At 35.7% G+C, this 25,226-nt stretch overlaps 1 protein-coding gene across 2 annotated transcripts in view; it reads left to right on the forward strand.

Moving 5' to 3' along the window:
* LOC150098040 (uncharacterized) overlaps nt 1-25,226 on the forward strand; it is a 120,552-nt gene that overhangs the window by 26,776 nt on the left and 68,550 nt on the right. For both annotated transcript variants that reach the window (XM_090406460.1, XM_090406461.1), the window contains exon 3: nt 18,065-18,153. In XM_090406460.1, the coding sequence (XP_090262586.1) occupies nt 18,065-18,153 (89 nt within the window). The remainder of the gene's footprint in view (nt 1-18,064; nt 18,154-25,226) is intronic.

Genomic DNA, 25,226 nt, shown 5'->3' on the forward strand with positions numbered 1-25,226 from the left:
AAAAAAGAAAGAAAAAAAAATTATTATATGGGCGTCTCCATGGAGTCCACAGACTCATCACAAGAGACCCAAACTACCCACACAGGTTATCTCTCTTTCTCACTCCTTGAACCCATTGACAGACAAAGTATTCACAGCTGACTCTGGCAACCCATTCCATTCATTAACAACAACTCTGCAAGCACAAAATCTAGTCCTCACACCCCTACTAACCACACTTTTACTCAACTTCATTATTCATTATAATTAATAGTAATTGATTAGAATTATAAAATCCAAAGGGGAAAAACATTAAGGTTGTGGGAAAAACAAAAAAAAACACAGAAGCTTCTATAGGTAAGTATGTGGATTCAAGATGCTATAAGAGTCACTGTTTGGTTTAAGAGAGTTTGCTGAAGAGTTCTGCACTCACTCAAGAATGCTTATAATGCTGCAATGTTCAGTATTAATGCCACTGCTGTGGTATTAAAATCTCATTTATTTTCTTTTGTTACATACATTCTTTGTGGTAACAGTTTGTTGCATATGATGAAAAGTATTCTTTAAATTTTCAGTTGCAGTAATGTTGAAATTTGTAAATTGGTGAAGCAGCCTATTACTCTCTCTGTCATTATTAGCTATAGTTTCCAAATAGTTATATAATAGAATCTGCTTTTCCCCAAGAATATGAGGTAATTAGCATATTTAAATTACTACTTCGTTGTACTAGTATTTTCCACATAATCAAAAAAAAAAAACCTGTATTCCCTATGCAGAATTTGCTAATCCAGCAAGCCTCCTAAATCTTCATGTACCCCTTTTATAACTGTGCTGATGAAAAATGGAGCTCCATACTCAGAATTCACTTACATTACAGGTATGTAAATACGTTGTTTGGATTGTTGGCTTAAGGTTACATGTGTCATTATAATTATAGTGAACATACGTGGACTTGTACACACATGAAAAATAACTTTTTTATGTTGTTTTTCTAACTGTATCATTGGCATTGTCAAGGACGAAATTATACAAACAAATAACACTGACACTTAACAGAGATATGCTGTTTGCTATTTTACATGTCTGTCAGAAAGTAAGAAATTCTTCATCCAAATCGCATTTCTCATATTCCAGAAAATGATGTTATTTTTTTATACTGGCTAAAGTTGAGAAAAAAAATCTACTTGAAATGCATTTTTAGTACATCAGAGAAGAATGCTTTAAGAAGTTTACATGAAATCTTCATGCAGAACAAAGGAAATTCAACATCACATACAAATATCATTCTAATATATTTGGATTTATAGATCTTAAAAAACAACTTAAGACACCTGATCACTCCCAGAATGTATGGCATGCCTAAAGTGTATAAGCAGACATTCCTCTCTGTCTGTCCAACAGTGGACGGTAGGTACTCCCCCATATACTTTTTTCTAAATACCTATGAAACTCACCAAGTTTACAATACAAATACAAATTACTCCATCATATATATTAGCTAATTTAGTTGTGGTTTCTTTGTGTACAAATATCTGTGTGGAAGAATCAATAGATATTCTTGTAGACTTATGTCCTCCATGCATTATGTGTCTCTTCCATCATTGTCCTCATTCTTTACTTGGAGAGAGAGAGAGAGAGAGAGAGAAATTTTACTAACAAAAAAAATCTTGCAAGGGCTCACCTCTATTACCCTCATCACTGATTTGTATATGTAGAAAAATGTGAGAAGAAGCTATAGCACAGACAATCCTACAGCTATGTATCTGGTGGAAATATGTTAATGATATACGTGGGGGATCTGAATAGTTCTCCGTCTAACAATGAAAAAATGAATTTATAATTTCAAAATTATTTTTATTTTTCAACATAATCTCCCTAAGACTAATACATTTATTCCAGCGATGCTCTAGCACCATTATCCCATCCCTGTAGTGGTTCTCAGTAAAATCTGAAAAATACCCCTATACAGCTGCAATCACCTCTCGATTTGGAGAAAAACACTGACCAGTGAGGAAGATTTTTAGTTTTGGGAAGAGATAGAAGTCAGAGGGAGCCAAATCTGGGGAATAGGGTAGATGTTCCAACAATTCATAGTGTAATAAATTTAGTTTAATCCTTTATCCAAGTGTGAGCAAACAAAGTTTGCACCTGAAAATATCTTCAGGACTGAGGTAAGGTAGTACAACACACCAGGCAACTCGTAGCAAAGGTGACAAAGCTACTATCACTACTATCTCAGTATCTCCCATAATGCAAAACACATCTCCTTGCCGATATGTATAATGTTATGCATTCAGGGAAGGGCCACTACCCATACCGGTTTCGACTTTTATTGAGGTCTCGTCAGTGGGAGCCAGGCCCTGAAGTGGAAATACCAGGCAGAAACAATGGAGAGGTCATCGTTACTTATAGGAGTTGCCATAAGGTGTGCCACCTTATTATTAAATTACTCTGCTTGGCCACCTTTGCTATGAGTTGCCTGGTGTTGTACTACCTTACCTCAGTCCTGAAGATATTTTTAGGCGCAAACTTTGTTTGCTCACACTTGGATAAAGGATTAAACTAAATTTATTATAGTTTAACCAAGTGCAAAATAAACTTCAACATCTTTCTCTAAATCTAGAGTAATTTAATAATAAGGTGGCACACCCTATGGCAACTCCTATAGTAAAGATGACCTCTCCATTGCTTCTGCCTGGTATCTCCACTTCACGGCTGGCTCCCACTGACGAGACTTCAATAAAGGTCGAAACCAGTATGAGTAGTGGTTCTTCCCTTAATGCATAACATTATGCATATCCGCAAAGACTCTGGGATGTTGGTTGTTTAAGTGGGATAACAATGTGATCCCCAACTGTGTCAAATTAAAGCACCGTTTCACTTCCGAGAAAGCTCTACGCATTTACAACCGCACTAGCTTCGCCCTGTTAAGAGAACAAATTACCGCGATGTGCGTTCTCCTTGCCGACGAAAACAAAACCTTACGGGCGCTAGAGGAAGAGCTTTCTAACACGCTCGGCCTTGATCTATGGTCGATACTTCATGACATCTCATGCTCGTCGGCAAGAAAGGAATTCGAAAAAATACGCAGTCGACACGTGAAAAAATACGAAAACCTGACGAAGACTTCTACTTCTGTACCCCAGCCACCACTCAACACAGTAGTCAACCTCTCGTCGGCAGTTTTAAAGCCTGAAGCACTGACCGCACTTTCACGTGGTCACAATTTCGCCCTTGCTCCAAAAAGGATACCTGCTGAAGAAATCATGATCCAAATAGAGCGTGGAATTCGCAACCTGCCTAACCACATCGCCAACAACGTGAGACTGGATGTAGTCAGTGTTCTCACAAAAGCCAAACCTCCAAAATCCAACTTATCCAAAAACGAATATACAGCCCTACAAGAATTAAAAAACAACAAAAAAATAGTAATCACCAAAGCTGATAAGGGAAGCGCCACTGTGGTACTCAATCAAAAAGACTACAAAGGTAAGCTAAATTCTTTAATACGAGACCGTACTACTTACCTCCCCATTGAATATAATCCGACCAACTCTCTCAGATCAGAACTATCCACAGACTCCTTAAGAAAGTCACTTCTTGGCCTGTGGAAGTCACCAACAAACTTAAACCTTATAACTCTAGACCCCCCCCCCCGATTATATGGACTCCCAAAAATACATAAACAAAATGTGCCATTACGTCCCATAGTGGATGGCATTGATTCCCCCACATATAAATTAGCCAAACATTTAGCCAAAACGCTCACACACTACACTGGCAACACACAATCACACATAAAAAACTCGGCCCACTTTAAAGCCAGTATAGAAAACCTCACACTCCAACACACTGACATAATGGTCAGTTTTGATGTCCCCTCCCTATTCACTAATGTCCCACTCAAAGAAACCTTTGAGCTCATCCAAGCCAAGTTTCCTCCCGATATCTCAGCCCTATTTCAGTTCACAATGAACTCAGGCTATTTCGTTTGGCAAGGAAAGTTCTACAAACAGATAGAGGGGACAGCCATGGGTTCACCACTTTCCCCACCCTTGGCCAATTTCTTTATGGAGACATTTGAAGAGAAAGCCTTAAACTCTGCCCCACAAAAACCCACTATTTGGCTTCGTTATGTGGATGATGTGTTTGCTATTTGGCCACATGGCTCAGATACACTCCACTCCTTCCTAACACACTTAAACAACCAACATCCCAGAGTCCAGTTCACCTTAGAAAAAGAGGAAAACAACACCCTCCCCTTCCTAGACACTTTAATCACCCGCCAGCTTGATGGAACTTTGGTTTTCTCTGTTTACAGAAAACCCACCCACACTGGCAGATACATTCACCAGCAATCCCCCCCCCCCTCACAACAATATAGGGTGATAAAAAGACTATATAACAGGGCAAAATTAATCTGCTCAGATGACAAGACCCTGACTATGGAACTAAACCACATCCTCAACACTTTCTTAGCCAATGGCTACAACCCCAAAAAAATCCAAAAAATACTAAAACCTATAAACCACAACCCCCTCCACAATAAAGACTACACCAAGTCTATCACTATCCCCTACATCCAGGGCACCTCTGAAAAAATAACTAATATCCTCAAAAAATATGACCTTACTTCCTGTTACAGACCATATAAAAAGTTGGCATCTCTTATCCGCTCTACCAAAGACCAACCACTTCCCCTAGACCTACCTGGTGTATACCAGGTCCCTTGCAGCTGCAAATTGTCCTACTTTGGCCAAACAGGCAGAACAACAAATATCAGGATTTCAGAACACCAAGACTACATCCGGTTTCACCAGTACAGCCGCTCTGGGCTGGCAGACCATGCCTTAGATACCCACCATAAAATTCGTTGGAAGAAGACAAAAATAATCCATCGCAGCAAGTTTAAATACGAAAGACTATTCAAAGAATCTTCAGCAGCTCTAAAAAACGTTCCTAACCTCAACAAATTTGGGTGCATGAAACTGCACCAAATTTGGGAGACTTTCATTTTGAGAACTTCAGCCAACTGCCAAGACTACCAAATTAGCCCGCAAGAGGGCACCATTAGGACTTTAGGAACAAAATTAGTTCTTATTTTCTTCCTCATTTGCTTTGTTAGTTCCTTAGTGCACATACCATATCTTTATGTTCCCGAAGATGGCAATGTGACATTGCCGAAATATAGAAGTGATTCATTAAAGTTATCTTTAATTAATTTACTTTATATGCGTTGTCAATTCCGTAATTAATTACCAGGTATACCTAAGTAGTTAAAATGTTTTACTTGTTCCACAGGTTCTCCATTCACAACACAGTTGACATTTTCAATGATTCTGTCTATTTTCATTGTCTTTGTCTTTTTATTGCTGACCTTCATACCATATCTATTACAACAGTTATTCAATTTAGTCAATGAATCTTGCTGACTTGTCGCAGATTTATTTAGAAGTATAACATCGTCCACATAAAGCAAAGAGCTGACATTAACATCTCCAATTTTGATATCATGTTTAATACCACTTTCCTTCATAATGTGATTCATATAGATAATGAATAACAGAGGGGATAATGTACATCCTTGTCTCACACCAGATTTAACATTAAACCATCTTCCTTTAATTCCTTCAATTCTAACTGCTGACTTACAACTCAAATAAAGACTAAGTATTGGTTGATATAATGCCCCATTGACACCATATAACTGTACCATATTGAATAGCTTTTCTCTTGTCACCTTGTCATATGCCTTTTCCAGATCGACAAAACTTAAATACAGATCTTTGTTATATTCCCATGATTTCTCCATGAAATCATTCCCATGATTTCTATTTGTCGTAAAGTGAAGATCTGATTATGACAGCCTCTATTTGACCTGAATCTAGCTTGTTCTTCACCAAGTTTTTCTTCCAAGAATCTTCTTACCCGTTTCTCAAGAATGCTTGCATAGATCTTGCCAGGAACACTCAGTAGGGAAATACCTCTGTAATTCTCACATTCGGTTTTATTTCTCTTTTTATATATGAGTATTATGAGAGCTCTATGCCAATCATCGGGAATTCGTCCCTCTGTCCAGGCTTTCTGAACTATGCAGTGCAGCCACTGTAAGACTTTTATACCACCATACTTCAGCATTTCTGGTCGAATATCATCTACTCCTGCTGCCTTTCCACTTTTCAAGCCTTTGATGGCTTTTTCTACTTCATGTATGGATATGTATTCCTGACTGCATGCCTGGTCAGTGTTTTTTACCACTGTGCTGTCATCACTGCTTGTTTCATTTAGCAGTTTTTCAAAGGATATCTTTTTTTCTCCCGTTTTCATGTCACCTTTATCATCTCTAACTCCTTTTACAGCGCTCTTTCCTCCATTCCTGAGCTTCTTCAACAACCTCCAGAATATTTTGTCACCTTCTTGATAATTATTTTCTATGTTCTTACAAAAGTCCTTCCATGGCTTTTGTTTAGTTAGTTTTACACAGTATTTAGCTTTCTTATATTTGTGTCTATATTCTCTAAGAGCACAAGCTGACTTATTTGACAGGAACTTTTGATATCCTTTCTTCTTTTCCTTCACTGCCTCTTTAACTTCCTGTGTCCACCATGGACTTCTAATTTTTTTATCCTTGCAGACAACTTGACCACATGCCTCTCTAGCTGACTCAATCAGGGTTTTCTTCAAGGCTTGCCACTGAATCTCCACAGTTTGGTTCCTGTTCTCAAACTCTTTCGTTTTTTCTTCAATAATCTTTGTATTTTAGTCTAGAATTCACATCTGACAGCTGCTCAACTTTTATTCGCTTTAAACTTTCTTACATGTCATTCTTTTCAATATGAAATTCAATTTTGTCCTGCTCAAGACTAAATAGTAATTGCTTCCAATTTCAAATCCTCTGTACACTCTGGTGTCCTGCACCAGGGAGAAAACATCACCATCAACAATAACATAGTCATGAATCTTTTCTTATTCCTTGCCTCTTCTCTCTGTTTGAATTTGTGCACATTTTTATGTTGGAACATGATGTTAGTAATAACCAGTCCATGTCCTGAGCAGAAATCCAACAGATATTTGCCATTATTATTAGCTTTGCTCTTTTCTCCAAATTTTCCCAAACATTTTTGTATGACTGACAATCACTTCCTACTCTGCTATTTAGATCCCCAACAAGGACCAACTTTTCCTTTTTCATTGTGTCAGTTGCTTTTTCTAATGCCTTCAAAATTTCTCCACATCTACCTTAGTAGAGCCGTCTGTGTGACCATAGGCACAAATAAGTCTCATTGTCCAGTTCCCCATTTCATATTTGTCCATATTACTCTACTTGAGATTGCCTGCAATTCAAGAAGATTAGCCTCGTATTTTGTGTTGAATACTGTGGCTACTCCTTTTCCTTGATTGTCATTTCCTGAATATAACATTTTGTATTTATTGCTCAGAAAGATCTCACCAGTTTTTGTCTTTTTTGTTTCAGTCACCCCTATTATGTTGATCTGGTACTTATCTAATTCCTCAGCTAGCTCCATTTCTTTGCCATTCAGGCAAAGATCAGTAAAAAACCGATCTTTAACTCTGGTGATGTTGAGTTGGGGTGTGTTTTCAGATTTGTTCCAGTAGCTGACTTTTCGCTGTTCGCTCTGGTTCTCCAGCGAAAACAACACGGGCCTTATTTAACCGGATGATGTCCCAGCCGGCATGAAATTTTGTCATTTTGTACCATCATTTTTATTTTGGTTTAACCAATAAGAATACAATTTGGTCAGCTAAATCCCAAATTGCCAGCCCATCCTCTTTCATTCAGTAGCCAGGTAGATACCCAATGGGGTGTACCACGAGAAGGTGAGGATTGGACATTAGGTCAGAAGCCCTGGTCGGTTCTCCGCATTCCTTTAAAGGCTATTCTCAGTTATACAGCTTTGACCTTCAGCACCCCCATAGCAATAAAGTGCTATAAATTACTTTTCCTATGTATCCTGTCAACAAAAACAAAACTGGGGATTAACATTAGAAGTTTGCAGAAAACGAACCCATATGTGCAGATATTTACATGCAAGCTCTTTCCATGACTTTCAACAAAAATTGGGTTTTATCAGAATCTTAAAAAAATGGAGCTTTAAAGATACTCGAAAAGAAGATTTTGTCAGTTCCTCCTAAACAGTTTCTTTAGTAACTTTTATAATTTCCAGTGAACCATTCCATGTTTACCTGGAAATCCGTTCCATACATTAGTGATGCATAAAAAAAAATAACCTGAGTGTTAAAATTATTCAGTGTTAGATTGGCCTTCAATCCACTTGACACTTTACAAAGTTGCCTATGTTCCCCTAAAGACAATGTTCGATTTTACAAACATCGTGAGGTATACAAGATTACTTGTTCTTGTGGAAAGATATATATATGGGTCAAACTGGACGAAGTTTTGAAATCTGTTAAAAAAAAAAACAAACCCTTATATGTAATTTTGAAAATAAGAGAAAAAAAAGAACTGAATTCATAGTACATATCTTTGCAGAACATTGCACAATAGATAAGTAAGCTGCCTCCATGTCTTACTTAGAAGAGAACCCTCTTATCAGATTGTTCAAGGAGTCTGCTGAGGTCATGTTCTCACACAGCACATTAATTAGTTGATTAAATTAAGTCATTCATTAGTCTACTTAAAATTCATGATATTTGCCAGCAATCACATACTGAATTTGCACAACATAGCAAGCATAGACTGCACACGATGTGCCTAATGATATGTGTGATTGAACTGTCAGTCTAGTATTTTTAAATATATAGAAATAATGGCTTTTGGAGATGTTTTATTATTTTATTTTATTTTTTTGTTTGTTTGTGTTAAATATCTTCCTAAAGATGCTCTCAGCCATAAAGACAGCTGAAGACATCATAAAGACAAGGTGAAGTAACAATCAGTTATATCTACAAGTGAAATCCATTTAATTATTCTTCGTTTAACTATAAAGTTGGTATATGAAGTGCATTTTAGCATAATATGTCCAGTTGTAATGCTGGTTTATTTTGTAGAGTGGATAGTATTCCTAGTTTGCTACTGAGAGGGGTGCGTGGTTTGAATCCTTGGTTTGGATGTTCAAAAGGAGTCCTATAAAGTGGGACTCCTTTTGAATTAATGGAAGTGGTCATTTGTTTTTTGGAGAATATTTCCATTGTGTGAGAACCATTCCAATTCTTTCTTTTAGTGTTACACGGTGATCAGCATTCATTTTCGAAATTATGGATTTTACAACTGTGTTAAAACTAACTCTTTTTATTATCCCGACTTTTCGATCTTCATATCAAGATCATCTGGAGCATACACAAATATACAAGACAAGCTGAGTTACATTACAAACTGTAAGCTAGAGAAACAATGATTTGATCACGTTATTCTACTGGCATGACCTCTAGTGAAAAAAAATATATATTTATAAATTACATCAAACTAGATTTAATTTAAGATAATATGAATAAACACTTTTTTTTTTTCCCCTTATAGATAGTTTTCTTTCAGTAACAATGATGTCCTATTTTTAGTATTACAATTGTTATTTTTGATTTAGGATCCTGGATTAACTACAATCCTGTTTATAGTTGTTCTTAGAGAGGAAGCTTCCGTGGGTTGAATATATGCTTTCCATGTATATGGGATTTTTAGACCTTCGTTATTGTTCAGATTGGGGTAGTTGATAATGATCTCACAGCATCCAGGAATGTGTTAACAGAGCTAATCTCAGGTAGTAGGCCACTTAAAAACAGAATGGGAAAGAAAAAACTAGTTAAACAAGTGTTCTTTGCTGGGATGGCAGGGAAAAAAACCCAAAGGAAGACTAAGATGTTGGTGGATTGATACAGTAAAAAAGTGCCTTAGAAGACAGAAATATAAGATCTGATAATGTTGGAATGTTGACAGTTAACATGCTAATCTGGAGGAAAATTGAAGTTAGCATTAATGTAATCCCTTCCTTTATGCTTACACGGTGATCATTTTCAAAAATTATGGAAGCAACTACCATGTTAGAGTAAAACTTCAGTTTAATATAAAGTGATTATTTTGGTTTATATTAAACTGAAGTTTTACTCTAACACGGTAGGTGTTTCCATGATTTTTGAAGAAGTAATGATGCAACTTTTCATGTAGCTACTATCTTAATGTCCTGTACTCCCCCCCCCCCCCCCCCAAGGGTATATGTCAGGAATTTGATGATGATGACAATTGTAACCAGAGTAGCTAGTAGCTTGCTACTGCTACTTGGCTCAAAAGTCACTGCCATGATTCTTGATATTCAGGAGTTTCAAGGGAAGTGTAGGAGTGGGAGCATATTTATTTATTTGCAGATGATGCTAAGATGAAATCACCACTTGTAAGTTATGCTAACATAGAGACTGCAGAAGATTGAATAGAATGGTGCTGTGGATAAATGATAATGCCTGCCAGTTTATTTTGTAAAATGTATGGATTTTACAAGCTGTTAATTACATTGGTGAGACCCCTACTATAAGAAATTAACAAGGCTTGGCATCTAGGAGGAATAGTGGACATGAAATTAAAGTTCATAGGTTAATAAACAGGGAAGGATAGAGAGGGGGGGGAATAACAATGGTGGGGCTTGCTGAGAATTGCAGCTAACAAGATAAGCATTCAGCAGGAAGATAGTCATCTGAGTGAAAGAGGCCAACGAAACAAAATATATAATTGGTTGCTTTATAGCCTGGGGATTGCAAAGGAAAAGATGTAGATGGTGTGTTTAAGTGGTGGTAGGAACTCATGTTTGTTTGTTTGTTTTTCCAGGCAGATGTCGGTTGAATTTCCAGTCCATCCATATTAGGCCAATACAAGGAACTGTATATGCACTGAGAGAAGAAGAAGGAGTTGGTTGTGGTGTATTTTTTTCAAAACACAATCTCTATATATTCCCTGTAGAATGGAGATTGATATTTATTAGTTAATTTTAATAATACTATTCTGTTGAGAGGGTAGGGATGATGGAAAAGTTTGTGAATATATCTCCCAGTGGAAGTAGTATCTCCCAATGTGTGCGCACACACACTCTCTCTCACTCACTCACTCACTCACTCTCTCACACACACACACACACACACACACACACACACACACACATAGAAGGCTTAAGTGGGACTGTATCAGGAGCATGTTTTTTAAAATTCTTCAGGGAGGATGTGATGTCAAGCATCGACAGTTAGTACAATGGGTACAGGGCATGTCAGTGTTATGGGAGGGGAAGAGTTACTTCAACTATCAGTAGATGAAAGGAAGGAAATGTAATTAATTGAAACAGCATGTGATGGAAAGCAGATCCAGAGTTTGGGAGTGCTAGATTCTGATTTTAGAATTAGAGGATTTGTCTATAACCAAGGCAGTGACTTTGCTTCTTAATGGGAAGAGTGATCATTCCATGTTGACTTGGGAGGTGATATAAAATTTTCATTTAAGAGGAATTTCATATCGAATATAGAACTACAGATATGGGATTATGACAAGCTTAGAGGACAGCTTGGAGTAGTTCCATAGTATAAACTGTAAGGGAAGGATGTTGGTAGGGCATGGGATATTGCCAAAGGGTGTTTGAAGGAAGCAGTATCAGGCATATCAGAACAAACTGTTTTAGCAACTATAAAATTCTATAATTGTAAAACTCTTAATTATAAAATTCTTTTAATAACTTATAAGTCTCTATCATATCCCCCTTTTTTTTTTCTTTTGCCTGTCAGAGAAAATTCTGCAACCTACAGACATCACTATTGTTGTAGGGAGCATCCCACAGACTACTCACCATCTTTTTTACTGTCCTCATATCCAATATACCTCATTTCAAGAAACCCAGTGAAAGACCTTGTAAACATCTTGTACACAGACATCTTGCTCACAGACCTTGTAATTTCTGATAGCTACCCAGTTGTACTTATCAAAGCCTTGTAAAGAGGAATGGTAACTTCCTTTATCTTTTTTTTTATTAACCTCATATTATGAGAGATCACACAACCTATTAACATGACGGTAGGCAAGTGGTTAAGGAAAAAGAAAGAATTGCTGCTTGTTTGTATGTTTTTTCAGTAATCAAATAATTCTATGGGTTGCTTTTGGAATATGAAAAAGATTTTTTAATGATATATATAAGACACTACTAGATTCAGTATTCCTGCATTGCAAGTCTCTTCCATCATATGTTATTAAAGATAGGTATTATTTGTTCTCCAGAATCTTCATGGAGTTTAAGACTCATTATGGGCGGCCTGCTCTAACCATTGTTCACACAATTTTTTATCATACCTCCTCTTGAATTCATTCACTGACAGAGCACTCATAACCACCTCTGGCAACTCGTTCCAGCTATTTACCACTCTCAAAGCAAAAAATCTAGCCCTTAACCCTTGCATCATAGTGGTATGCAATTTTCAGGAGTGATCCCTTGTTCTTTCCCTTTCTGCTAGTTATTAAAAAAAAAAAAGTCTTTATTAGTCCTATAAAACTCCTTTAATTAATTAAGTGTTTCTATCATGGCCTTTAATATAATTTAATAAGGTCACATCTGCACACAGTAGTAGTCCACCTGTGGTCTTATAAAGGGGAATAATAACAACATCCCTATCCCTGCTTGTTGGTGTGTGTTCTTCAACAACCATATAATGTGATGTGCTGTTTTGGCCACCTTTGCAATATGCCCTTTAAACTTCAACTCTCAGTTCACAATCATTCCCATTCTCATCAATTTTCTGCATTTCTTCTGGATCGGTGTGGCACACAGCTTGTGATCTCTTCATTCTGAAGTGCATTATCCCAAACTTGGCTACATTAAACCAGCAATTATCCTTTGCCCATACTAGACTATTTAAATTATCCTCACTGACCATCACTCTTCCTGTCTTTGCATCTTGTTATTCTCTTAATAACACTATAGATTCTCTTTCCCTCATCTTGCATACCTTCCACTCTCTCCAGTCTATTTTCCCCCATGGCTGAAATCACATGTAATGATAGTGCTTTTTCTTTCTATGATGTTTTCTGTCCACAAGGTTCACAATCCTCTTCAGGTAACTCTGGTCTATAGCAGTATCACCTAATTATGTATTTTGTCCTATTAACCTCAACCAAACAGCCTCAAACTTAGTACCTTTTTTACACATGCTATCACTATCATTTGAGATTTCTACTGCAATTAGATTTAATTCCTCTGCAGTCATTAACAGTATTGCCTTGTCCTGTCTGTCTGTTCATCCTCTCTAGAATACCTTATATTCATTGCATTCTGTTCCTGTTAGTATATCCTCTTCTGTTAACCAAGTATCACTAATGCCAGTAATTTTTGGTTCCTCTTGTACTCAGTTCCAAAATCTCCTTGCCTTTATTCCCGATGCTTCTTGCATCCTTCTATACTATCCACCCCCCCCCCACTTCAACACACACACTTTCTCTGTTTATTATTCACAATTTTGATCTCTCACCTTAACATGTGCATCCATGAGATGCATGTAGTTACAGCATGCATCTGGTTTCCCTATTTATATTCACTCTTTCACTGAATAATGGTCTCTAGGTCCAAGATTTCAGAAATGTGCTCAACATCATTCACCTGAGAATAAATTTACACCAGAGGACTAAAAACCTGCCTGATTACTGTTCCTAGTAATTTAGTATAGAAGGATAGTATAGAAGGATGCAAGAAGCATCAGGAATGAAGGCAAGGAGATTTTGGAACTGAGTACAAAGGAACCAAAAATTACTGGCATTAGTGATACTTGGTTAACAGAAGAGGATATACTAACAGGAACAGAATTCAATGAATAGGTATTCTAGAGAGGATGAAAAGAAAGAGAGACAGACAGGGCAAGGCCATACTGTTAATGACTGCAGAGGAATTAAATCTAATTACAGTAGAAATCTCAAATGATAGTGATAGCATGTGTAACAAAAGGTACTAAGTTTGAGGCTGTTTGGTGATGGGTTGAGGTTAATAGGACAAAATACATAATTAGGTGATGCTGCTATAGACCAGGGTTACCTGAAGAGGATTGTGAACCTTGTGGACAGAAAACATCATAGAAAGAAGCACTATCATTACATGTGATTTCAGTCATACCTAATGTCATGTTCACTGAATAGTGGTCTCTAGGTCCACAAAGATTTCAGAAATGTGCTCCACATTATTCACCTGAGAATAAATTTACACCAGAGGACTAAAAACCTGCCTGATTACTGTTCCTAGTAATTTACATTACAAGGAAACAAATAGCTTCCCTAACATGTTTAACACACCTCAAATCTCCAAATAATAATACCGTACCTAATGTCATGTTCCACTGACATCCATCTCACAACTTTGGAATTTTTATGATTTTCATCTGACTAGTTGAGTGCATTTCTCCAAGCACCTAATATCAAATTGATTTAAGCATAATCCAGTCTAATACAAAATGAAAGACTAGACTAGACTCCTTTCAACCATCAAGATTACCAAACATCGTACTATACATCATTTCTTCAACACTGCACATAGTGATTCATTGCAATTATAGCTCTGTCTCATATCACTCACATCATTCCTTATCAAGACTACTCATGACATTGACTCATCAGTTTCTTTTCTTTTTTCAGCTCTTTCACATCCTCTTTCTCATACTAGACTCCTTTCAAGTCATAATACATTATACAGATGACAACTTCAACAGTTAGCCACCATGTGGTCTCTGAGTTCACAAAGATTTCCTAAACATGTTCAGTAATATTCACCTGAGAATTAAATTTACAACAGAGGAATAAAAATTTGCCTCAATACTATTCTTAGCCATTTACATTTTGAGGTGTATCTAACATGTTAGATATACCTCACTGACATCTATCCCATCACTTTGGAATTTTCATGAATTTCATCTCATTAGCTGATGCGTTTATCCAATAAACAATCCATCATAGCAACATTTAAACATGACTTGAATTTAAAATAAAATCAACTCTTTAAATCACTAAAATGTAAATCAGATATTCTTCTTATCCCTGCAAAACAGAGAAATATCATTCCCATATATTATGGTGTGCAGCAAACAAAGCAGGATGTCTTCTAAATTTAGAGTAATAGTAGAATAAATGTACAAGCCAGCTAAGAATATCTCATTCTATTTGTGATGAGTTTTTGGACTCCCTGGAGGTGTCAAATAATAATAATAATAATATTTCAGACAGATCAAGGATCTCTGTTCTTTCCAGCTGTATATCGTATATCACATCCTTTGCCAAATTGAGCAGCTAGCTCAGCACAAAAGGAAAGAAAGAAAGAATTTGTGTCAAGAACTGCTTACATTTGAACCATTATCATACTATAGAGTCCAACAGTTTCACATATTTAAAGAAAATAAAACTCCTGTACAGATCTATACTATAGATCTGTACAGGATCTCCTATATAGCGACTTCCTGGAAGTGGCTTAAGTATTGCAAAAACCTCTTCATCTGTAAGATGTCTTAAATTTGAATATGATTCAGTCCAAGAGAACCATTACTACAGATGGATATTTAAACATGAAGTTACAACTTGAGAAGCAATCTGGTTCTTATATTGTTCTGTTTTTGCCTTTGTAATATATGTAACTTTGCTTTTATGTAATTGAAGTGTTTTCTTGACATTGTCAGCCTAAGTTGGTGGGGTGTAGGCTTGTAAACATTTAGTTATTAAATTAATTTATGGTCTTCTTATGTATATGGGTTTTATTCCGGAGAGCTTGGTAGGGTGAAGTTATATATTTCACTAAATGCCACACTAAATGATTCTTAGAAATAGAGGTGGGGAAACTTAGCTTTTATTGAACTGTAATGTATTTAACAAAATTAGAAGTGCATAACATTTCTTGCCAAATTTCTTACACACACTATTCAGTTTTGACAATATGTTATCTCTCATGAACTTTTCATCTACTTGTTGGCAAATATTTCCCATTTTATTGATTTGTGCCTTTTATGTAAACCGTTTTGTTGTACCAGAATGCAGAAATCACCATCATGATAATACACATGCATATCATACAATAGCAATATACACTCAGCAGTCCAGTACTGACTAGATTTTATGCTAGTCAAATTGGATGTAATCACTGTCATTAAAGATTCACGCATTGTGGATCAGTAAAGTGAATGCATGTTGACTGTTCAGAGAATTTAAAGCATCTTCCTGAATGAGTATCATTATAAATATATACTTTGACTCTCCCCTTACTTTATTTTTGTACAATTTGTTACAAGGGGGGGGGGGGTCTGAAAAGTTCTGATAAACACCTAGAACAAAAATGATATTAAAGCAACTGATATAACCATAAGAAAGAACATACTAATAGCAGAGTTATCAAGATAACTTATGTACTTATATTCTTATAACCCTCATATGTAATTTCTTGTGGTTATATCAGTTGCTTTAGTATTATTTTTTGTTCTAGGTGTTTATCAGAACTTTACAGACCCCCCCCCCTGCATATGTTGTACCTCTGACTTTGCTGTATCCAGGGTAAGTGCTCTGCTTCAGTTATATTACTGCCTTAGATGTTGTGGTTAACAAAAAGAGTGAACCTTATAAGCCCTGCTACATGAATAAAAAAAAGAAGAAAATTATGTTTTTGAGAAGATATATCTTTGCAAAATTTGATTTATGTAATTGAAGTAATTCAATTTATGTAATTGAATAGTTTAAGAATTGTCTATCAACATGCTTTGTTGTCAGATGCTTTCCTTTCATATTCATTTATAGTTCCTGACACAACTGTACATTTTATTTTATATTTAGTTTTGATTTTACAAAATAGATTTTAATTTGAAAGACATATTACTACAGATGGAGATCTAAACATATAGTTACAAGTTTAGAAGCAAGCTAGTTCTTACATTGCCTAGTTGTGGGATGAAAAACCTGACTTTCAGGAGAAACATCTTGACACTTCTGTCTGAGACCAGCTAACTCACTTTCAACTGTGAAAAAGCCTTGATAAAAAAATATTTAAAAAAAAGTTATTTGCAGCGTGATGGAATTCAAATCAAGGTCTTTGCAATCTGAGGCCTTCATTGAAACTGACTGTGCTACCTAATCCTGCCTGAAAGTGGCATATTAGATTTAATTTTCTTCAGTCACAGATAGGCCTGGGCAAGTGATATATTGTGAACTGCTATGCCAAATGCTCAGAGTATTTATACACTTATAATAAAATAATTGGGCTCTTAGTTCACACTTAATGTTAGATTTAAAGAATGTTTCAAAAATTAGTTCTTTGTGATTTCTTCAGCAGAAAAACCAAATACAATAAATACCTCTTGAAATGGAGGATATTATGGATCCATCCATATTTTTATAGAAAGAAACTTAAAAGTTTTGAAATGTATCAAAACGCTTATGAAAATATAACCTTTGGCATTACACTGTCTTGCCTAGATGCCCGTATATGCACCTTTCATTAGTGCTTAGATTAGGTTTCACTTGCCTGACATGTTTTGAACCAGTGGTTCTCATCAGAGACTAGTCAGAAGTCCTCTGTTCAATACTATAGCAATTGTCTGAAAGTTAAATTAATCATTAGTGAACTCTTAATAGATGCATAATCAAATACTGTATTATAAATCAAAAGGCTTCAATATAGCATAATATTGAAATGGAGGATATTGTGGATCCATTCATATTTTATAGCCAAATATAAAACCCAGAAGTCTGTATATACTGGCTCCTGGTCAGAGTGTGTGTCTTTTAAATAATGAAAACCAAGGTACCTCTGATGTTGAATGTCCTATTCTCATAAGCTCTCTGATATATTTCAAACTATATTTGGTTATAAAATAACCAAATATAGTTTGGTTATTTTATAGCCAAATAAACATAATATCCTCCATTTCTTACTTTGTCAAATTTGAGCTTTTCAGTTTTGTACTTTAGTAATAAACAGCTGAAATCACATACCAATATCATTATGCTTAAGTTAGTGTAAGCCAGTGGTGAAATGTTAAATGTAACTCTGAATAGTGAGTATTAATAGAGTTATGATATGTTTAATAGCAATTTTACAAAATTGCTACTTTATTTTTTATTTTGCTTTTGTAGCTACCAAGGTTTTTCAAATCTCCACATAATTATTCCATCTACCACCGAAATGTTATCTTCCAGAATAACATCAGGGGTACAGTAACTGTGTAAGTATCTCTAGTTTTATATTTTAAAAACAAGTTTGTTCCCATTATTTATTATTGTTATTATTTCGTGGCACCTCCAATGAGTCCAAAGATTTATTAAGGGAGGGCATCTACTTTACAACTCTCCGTGTCTGCCATGTACTCCACAAACTACACCAAACCGCCACTGCCATCTACTGCCCGCCACCACTAGTATTTTTTGTCTGTAAATTGTGTATGTGTTTTGAAGGCTGATTTCTTTGTATTTAGGATAGAAAAAAAACCCTGCTACCTCTGTATGAGATTGGCTAACTCACCTTCAATTGAAAAAAAAAACCATATTAAGATTCCTCCTGTCTTGAGAATTAAACTTAGGCCTTTTCCAATTGAAGGGTGCAGCATACTATCATCTTCCCTTTGCACTACAGAAAACACATTTTGTATTTTTGTATTTATATTGTATTCCCAGTTCTGAATATATATGTATAAAATGCAGTCAAAGCTTCTTGTTTGTTGGACTTGCAGTTTTGAAGACTGCCATTTGAGGTTAAATCTACAGATAGTAAATTGAAAACCTAATGAAGTATGAAGGAAAGGTCCACTTCAAAAACTAAATACATTAAGGCTTCCAGAAGCATTCTTAAGAATGTAATAAAAAATATTATAAAATTCCCATAGTAAGGAAACAAACATATTAAGCAAATGCTTGCAGACAATAATAAAAAAGTTGTCTTTCATGAGATACACCTTTTATAATGACAGCATTTATTATTATTATGATGATGATTCTGGCCTGCATGAAGTCACAAGACTCATTGTGGGAGACTCACCCTAGAAAACACAAACTTTATCATACAACTTCTTGAATCCATTGACTGTTTGTACTCTGACAACTCTGTCAGGCAATAAATTCCAGTTCAACCATCCTCCATGCAAAGAAACCTCTCCTTACCCTCTTGCTCCTAACTTCTTTATAACTTCCATGGATGATCCCTTGTCATTGCTCCTTCCCCCTCTTCCATCAAATTAAATAACTCCCCAGTGTCAACCCTATAACTACCTCTTAACAGCTTAAAAGTCTCAATCATATCACCTCTCCTTCTTCTATATGCCAAACTCTGCAGAGCAAATTGCTAGACATCTTTGGCATATGTACTATAGAAAGAAAACTACTGTAGACAAGCATAAAAAAAGTGTATTTCATTATCACAGATAATCAAACCTACAACCATTTTTGGTACATGTATTGTAGATATAATTTTGTTTTGTCTCATTTTGCTGTTAGAGGGAGGGAAATGACTCTTCAATTTGAATTTAGTTATTTCATTCTTATATCTATGCAATTTATTCCAGAAATTTTCAACATGAGTAACTATAACTTTGGAAATCTCAATATGGAAGTGTAAATTTCAGTAGAGATCCTAAATACCAAATTTCATTAAAGTCTATCAAACAAGACAGGAATGATTGTTGTCCTTTCTTTCATAGTTATTGGTGATCAGCATTCATTATTAAAAAATTATGGAAACAACTACTGTGTTTATAGTAAAACTTCAGTTTACTATAAACCAAAATATTGACCTGACATTTTGACTGTCATATCAAGGTCATCATCTGAAGTATACACACATATACAAAGAAACAAGCTATGTTACAATCTACATAGCATGCTAGTCACACTAAGTTGGTCAACTGTTACCACTACTGGTCTGACCTCTGGTGGAAAAAAAAAAACTTTTGCTACATCAAAGCTAGAGTCCTGTTATTTGTTATGAATCATTAGGAGATGTATTAATATTAAACTAAAGAACAGTTTGCTCTCGCATAGTTACTCACAGATAAATTAGAACAAAATACTATAGATGGTGGTCAGTAAGAGCTGAAATTATTGTTTAGAGTCTAAAGTAAGGGTTTTCTGGAGAACTGCCAGCCTGGTTGACCAAGTGGTTAGCGTATCCGCTCTCCAGCCAAAAGGCTGCGGATTTGAATCCCGCCTGGACATGGATGTTTGTGATTGTCTGTGATAATACTAGTGGTGGTGGTGGGTGGTAGATGGCGTTCATGTAGATGATGATGGTAGTTGTGATTTGTTGTAGTTCTTGGATTGAATGGTGGAGACAGAGAGTTGTAGAGTAGGTGCCCTCCCTCAATGAGTCTTTGGACTCCTGGAGGTGTCATGTAATAATAATATAATAATAAAAAAACTTGAAAGAACTTACGTGAACTGAATGTGTACGGTCCAAATTCTTGCGATTTTTATGCCACCATTATTGTTTAGATTAAGATGGTTGATCACAATTCCGATTTATCCAATTTATCTGTGACTAATTATGTAAGAGTACATTGATCTCTAGCTTAATATATCTCTTAGTGATTTGTAGAAAATAACAAGACTAGCTTTGATGGTACTAAGGTTTTTTTTTTTTTTTTTTTTTTTTTTTTTTTTTTTTTTTTTTTTCACCAACTTAGTGTGACTTTAGCAATGAATGCTATGTATTTTATAACATAGCTTGTTTCTTTGTATATACATGTGTATACTCCAAATGATGATGATCTTGATATGAAGGTTAAAATGTCAGGTGGTTATTTTAGTTTATATAAATTATATAAAACTATATAAGTTTTACTATAACTACCATGAACTACATATTCTATAATGAATTATTGTTGTCATTTTGAATCATTTTGCCAATAAAAATGATCAATTATTAGAAAAAAAAGGCAATTGGGGGATAAAAATTTTTTTTCATCAATTAGTCTTGAAGTTGATACTGAAAATTACTGTACTACATTGTGCGTGCGTGCGTGTGCACACACACACACACACACACACATTGTTAACAATATTTGGTTAATAGATGCTTATAAAATGGCTAACATATGATATATTGTTTGAAATTGTTCAACTTGAGTTGCATTTTCAGTGGTATTTCATTTGCAAGAACTGTATATCTGAAACAATATGGTATTCAGAAGTTATGTATGTTGAATAATGTTACTTTTAAAAATTTACTAAGTTTGTCAAATGGAATGACTTATAAAACACTGACTTTTTGAATTATATATTTAGACATATACTTTTTTTGTCTGGTTTTGCCACTACATGCAGTTCAATTTGGAGTAAAAATTGAAATGACATGACAAATTTTAGTAGAGATCCAGAATACCACATTTTGTTAAATTCTGCTCAGCAATTGTGGAATTATTACTATCCATTCAGATTGTTTTATTAAATTTTGTTAATAAAAATGATCAGATTAGATGCATTCTAGTATATTTCTTAAACACCAGTTTTATTATATTTCATCAAGCCAGAGCTGAATTATTGCTACATATAATCTTGAAATGTTTTGCCCCAGTGAATAGTCAAACCAAAACAAAATTGAAATGGCTAAACTCTCCACTCAGAGTCCATGAATAATGCATGTATGAAGCAAAATGAACATAATAGATGCTTCTCTATATTCATAGTGTGAGTGTAAATATCTACATAGAGTGATATTTACACTCACACTACCTCATTTACTCTTCCTATCCTGCTGAAATATGCTATGCCCATCTACTTCTGTTCCTGTCTGGAGATCATCTTCTGTCAACCATGTTTTGCTGATTTCCATAATCTTTGGATAGGCTGATGCTATCATTACTGTCATACCATTCCCATTATTTCTGATACTTCTGGCATTTGCATACAGAAACATTGGTTCATACCATATATTCTCCCATCTTCCAAGTGACAGTCTTTACCAGAGTCCATCCACCCACACAGCTCTAGTTTCCCTTCCTTAACACACTCATTCACCCAATGAACAATAATCTCTCCAAACGTCTGCTTACATGTAGCCCATCTCCTGAATACAGCTCCCTTCTATTATTAGATGCATTTCATATATTCAAGATCTCTCTTTTGACATATTATTGATATTATGTAATTTATTATTGCTGCTGTTCTTCTTAACTCTGGATTTTCCTATCCAGGTAATATGCTTACTATTCTCCCTCTTACACTTTTCTGCTGTATAGTCTCTAAATTTAACCTCAAATCTCTTGCTACCCAATTCATGCTACCTCTTGGGTCATTTGTACTGATCATTATCACCATCTCATTTACCTTCCCCTTTCTCGCTTCTTTTCCATGGTTCCTCTCTTTCTGTTCATTCCACCAGGTATGTCTGACATTCTGTTATTACACTGCGAATCATTGAATCTCCATACATCACACCCCCTCTGAGATCTGTTTATTCCTTGCTCACCTGATTTCATTCTCATCCCTCCAATGCTCTCTCTTTCTCTCCTTGTTCTCTAACTTACCTGCCCTCCTGTCATCACTGTATTCCTAGCTCCTGTACACTTGATTTCCTTTCGTATCCTCTCTTTTTCCTAGTCCTCCGATTCTTTTTCCCTCTCTCATTCCCATAATTTATAAAACCATGGAAAATAGATATATTAAGGGATATCTCTAGAGATATCTAGCCATCCTTGAGGCAAATGAATATGAGTGCAGGAATGACTGTGAAGAGCTGATTACAATTTCCCAGGTTTCCAATCTGAATGGACAGGTAAGGACATTATGTAAGGGTAACTGTGAGTTCAAGGGGATATAGAAATGCATATACACAAATGCCTGATGTATCAGAAATAAAGGAGAGGAGTTTTTGGCATTGGCCAGCTTGACTTGGTTCAAAATTATTGGCATCAGCAAGACCTGGTTGTCAGAGAATGATATAGTTACAGGGATAAAATGTAGCAGATATTTCATTCTCAGAGAAGATAGAGGAAATAGAGCAGGATGAGGGGTATTATTAATGATAACTGAAGAACTTCAACAACTCCAACAAAAATAGAAGTCAAGGAAGATTGTAGATCTACTGGAAATGGTTCATTTGAGGTGATCTGGTGTGATATAGAGGCCATTAGGACAATATATATTATTGGTTGCAACTATTGTCCTGGTGATCCAGAAGATGTGGACAACATGCATTGGCAGATTAGTACAATGTCTGCAGCCCGAGCAAATATAATTAGAGACTTCATCGATGGGGATATAGTGGAAGGAGGAAAGGGTACATGGTGAAATGGAATTTGTAAAGTTACTAAGTGACGATTAACTTGAAACAGCACGTGATGGAGGGGACCAGGGATTCGAGAGTGTTGGATCTGGTAATAACATCAGAAGATCTATAACTACAGAAGCATCCCTACCTCCAATCGGGGAATAGTGGCCATGTAGTCTTGTCCTGGGAGGTTGCTCAACATGTGGAGAAAGGGTTTATGTGGGATTACAAAGCTGGTGATTATAACAAACTTAGCAGGCAACTTGGAGCAGTGCCATGGTATAAGAAACTGTAAAATCTCTTGCGGAAAAATTTTGCTGTGCTTATTTTTTGCAACCGATTTTCCATTTTTTTAATTTTTTCAGTATTTAATAATATTTAAAGTGTAATGAAAAAATACAATGTGCTAAATAAATGTTACTAAAAGTGCATATACATTGACTGTATAGCTGTAAAGATGTAAGTAGGGATTATGCCAGATTAGTGATGATGAAACACCAACCAAAGGTTGCAAGATCAACCGATGTTGACCGACTGGGCAGAATGACGTCATCACTAATGACTAATCACGAAAAGACAGCATGTAGAACAAAGAGCAACATTTTGCATAAAAAGTGATTGTGGCTCTTGGTTCAAGGCTTTTTGTTTCTGTCGCTGGGGCTTTTTCTTCTGCTCATCACCGAGGCTTTTGTTCTGGTCGTCGTGGAGGCTCTTTCCTGTCACCAAGGCTCTTCTCCCGTTGCGGATTATCTACCTGTCGATCTTCGTCTCCAGGTTACAGCAGACTGATTTCCTTGTCAATGGCTCTCAAGCTTTAGTCTCCAGAAAGAGAGCAGTTACATGCAAGTCTAGTGGTAACTATTGGCTAATTCCATATCGAATATCCAACAGGAGAAAGATCTACAGGAGACCGCCTGTGATGTCCAAGCAGCTAGCAAGGTAACCAAGAAGAAGATGCTAAATTTCTGAAGTATGCTGCAAAATTTGTTTGGACTCTTTATTCTTGGTAGAATTGTAAGTACATAATGTTTTTGTATTTGTTGAAAAGTGTATCTCAGTATTGTGAACGTGCTTACAAGAAACCAATTGTAAACAGGCGCTATCTAAGTCACAAATTCTGTGGAAAGATTGGTTGTTAACGTGTATATTTAAATAATGAATGTGTGTGCTTAGTTTTTAAATTAGGAGTAGTGCTATAAAGAATTTATATGTAGTTAGGCAATTGTTAAGGGAAGCATATCAGTAACCTGTTTATGCGGTGAGCAAGTGTGTGCATAAGCTATGTCTAACCATTGAATCCAATAACAGTGTGCATTTTGAGTTTTATCATTTAAGTTGCATTACCTAATTGGGAAAGGGTTAAGTGTGATAATTGCACAATATCTTGAGTGTAATGTACTCTTCTTGTGTCTAGTCTTAAAATAAATGTTTTAGTTTTTTAACTACCTGATCTGTTCTTTGGCTAATGCACTGTCTCCAAAAAAAAAAAAAATGCGAACCTGTGGGCATAACAAGTTACTAATAGTCATGACTTGCATTTAGAGAATTGAATTTATTTAATGATTAATTCCTGCTTAAATTAAGGGGATATTAAATCCCACATAGTTTTAAAACCGAATAAGAAACTCAAAGATTGGAATCAGAGAGTTTCTTGCCGAATATAGTAAACTATAAAGTATCGGCGACACTAGCGTTAGCCAATGCAAGTGATCCTAGTACGTAGTACAATACCGGGCAACTCGTTGTAAAGGTGGGGGAAGTTCAGATCGCTATTCTTAGGTATTTTCCATAATGTAAAAACACATTTCCTAGGAAATGTATGCTGTTATTACATTATGGAGGGAGGTCACTACCCAGACCGGTTTCAGCCTTTTTTGAGGCTTCATCAGTGAGTAGCTAGACCTAATACCAAAGTGTATAGCGAAAAGAACTTATGTACTCTGCGAACGAGTTTTCCAAACAGGTGCAACCATTAAGTTACTTAAGTATAAAGAGCTAATAAGCTTCATTTCGGCAATGAAACATTACTTAAATTAATGA

Source organism: Typopeltis vanoorti, chromosome 16, assembly GCF_054136105.1.
Source record: "Typopeltis vanoorti isolate ZY-2024b chromosome 16, IOZ_Tvanoo_1.0, whole genome shotgun sequence".
NCBI classification, from domain to species: Eukaryota; Metazoa; Arthropoda; class Arachnida; order Uropygi; family Thelyphonidae; genus Typopeltis; species Typopeltis vanoorti.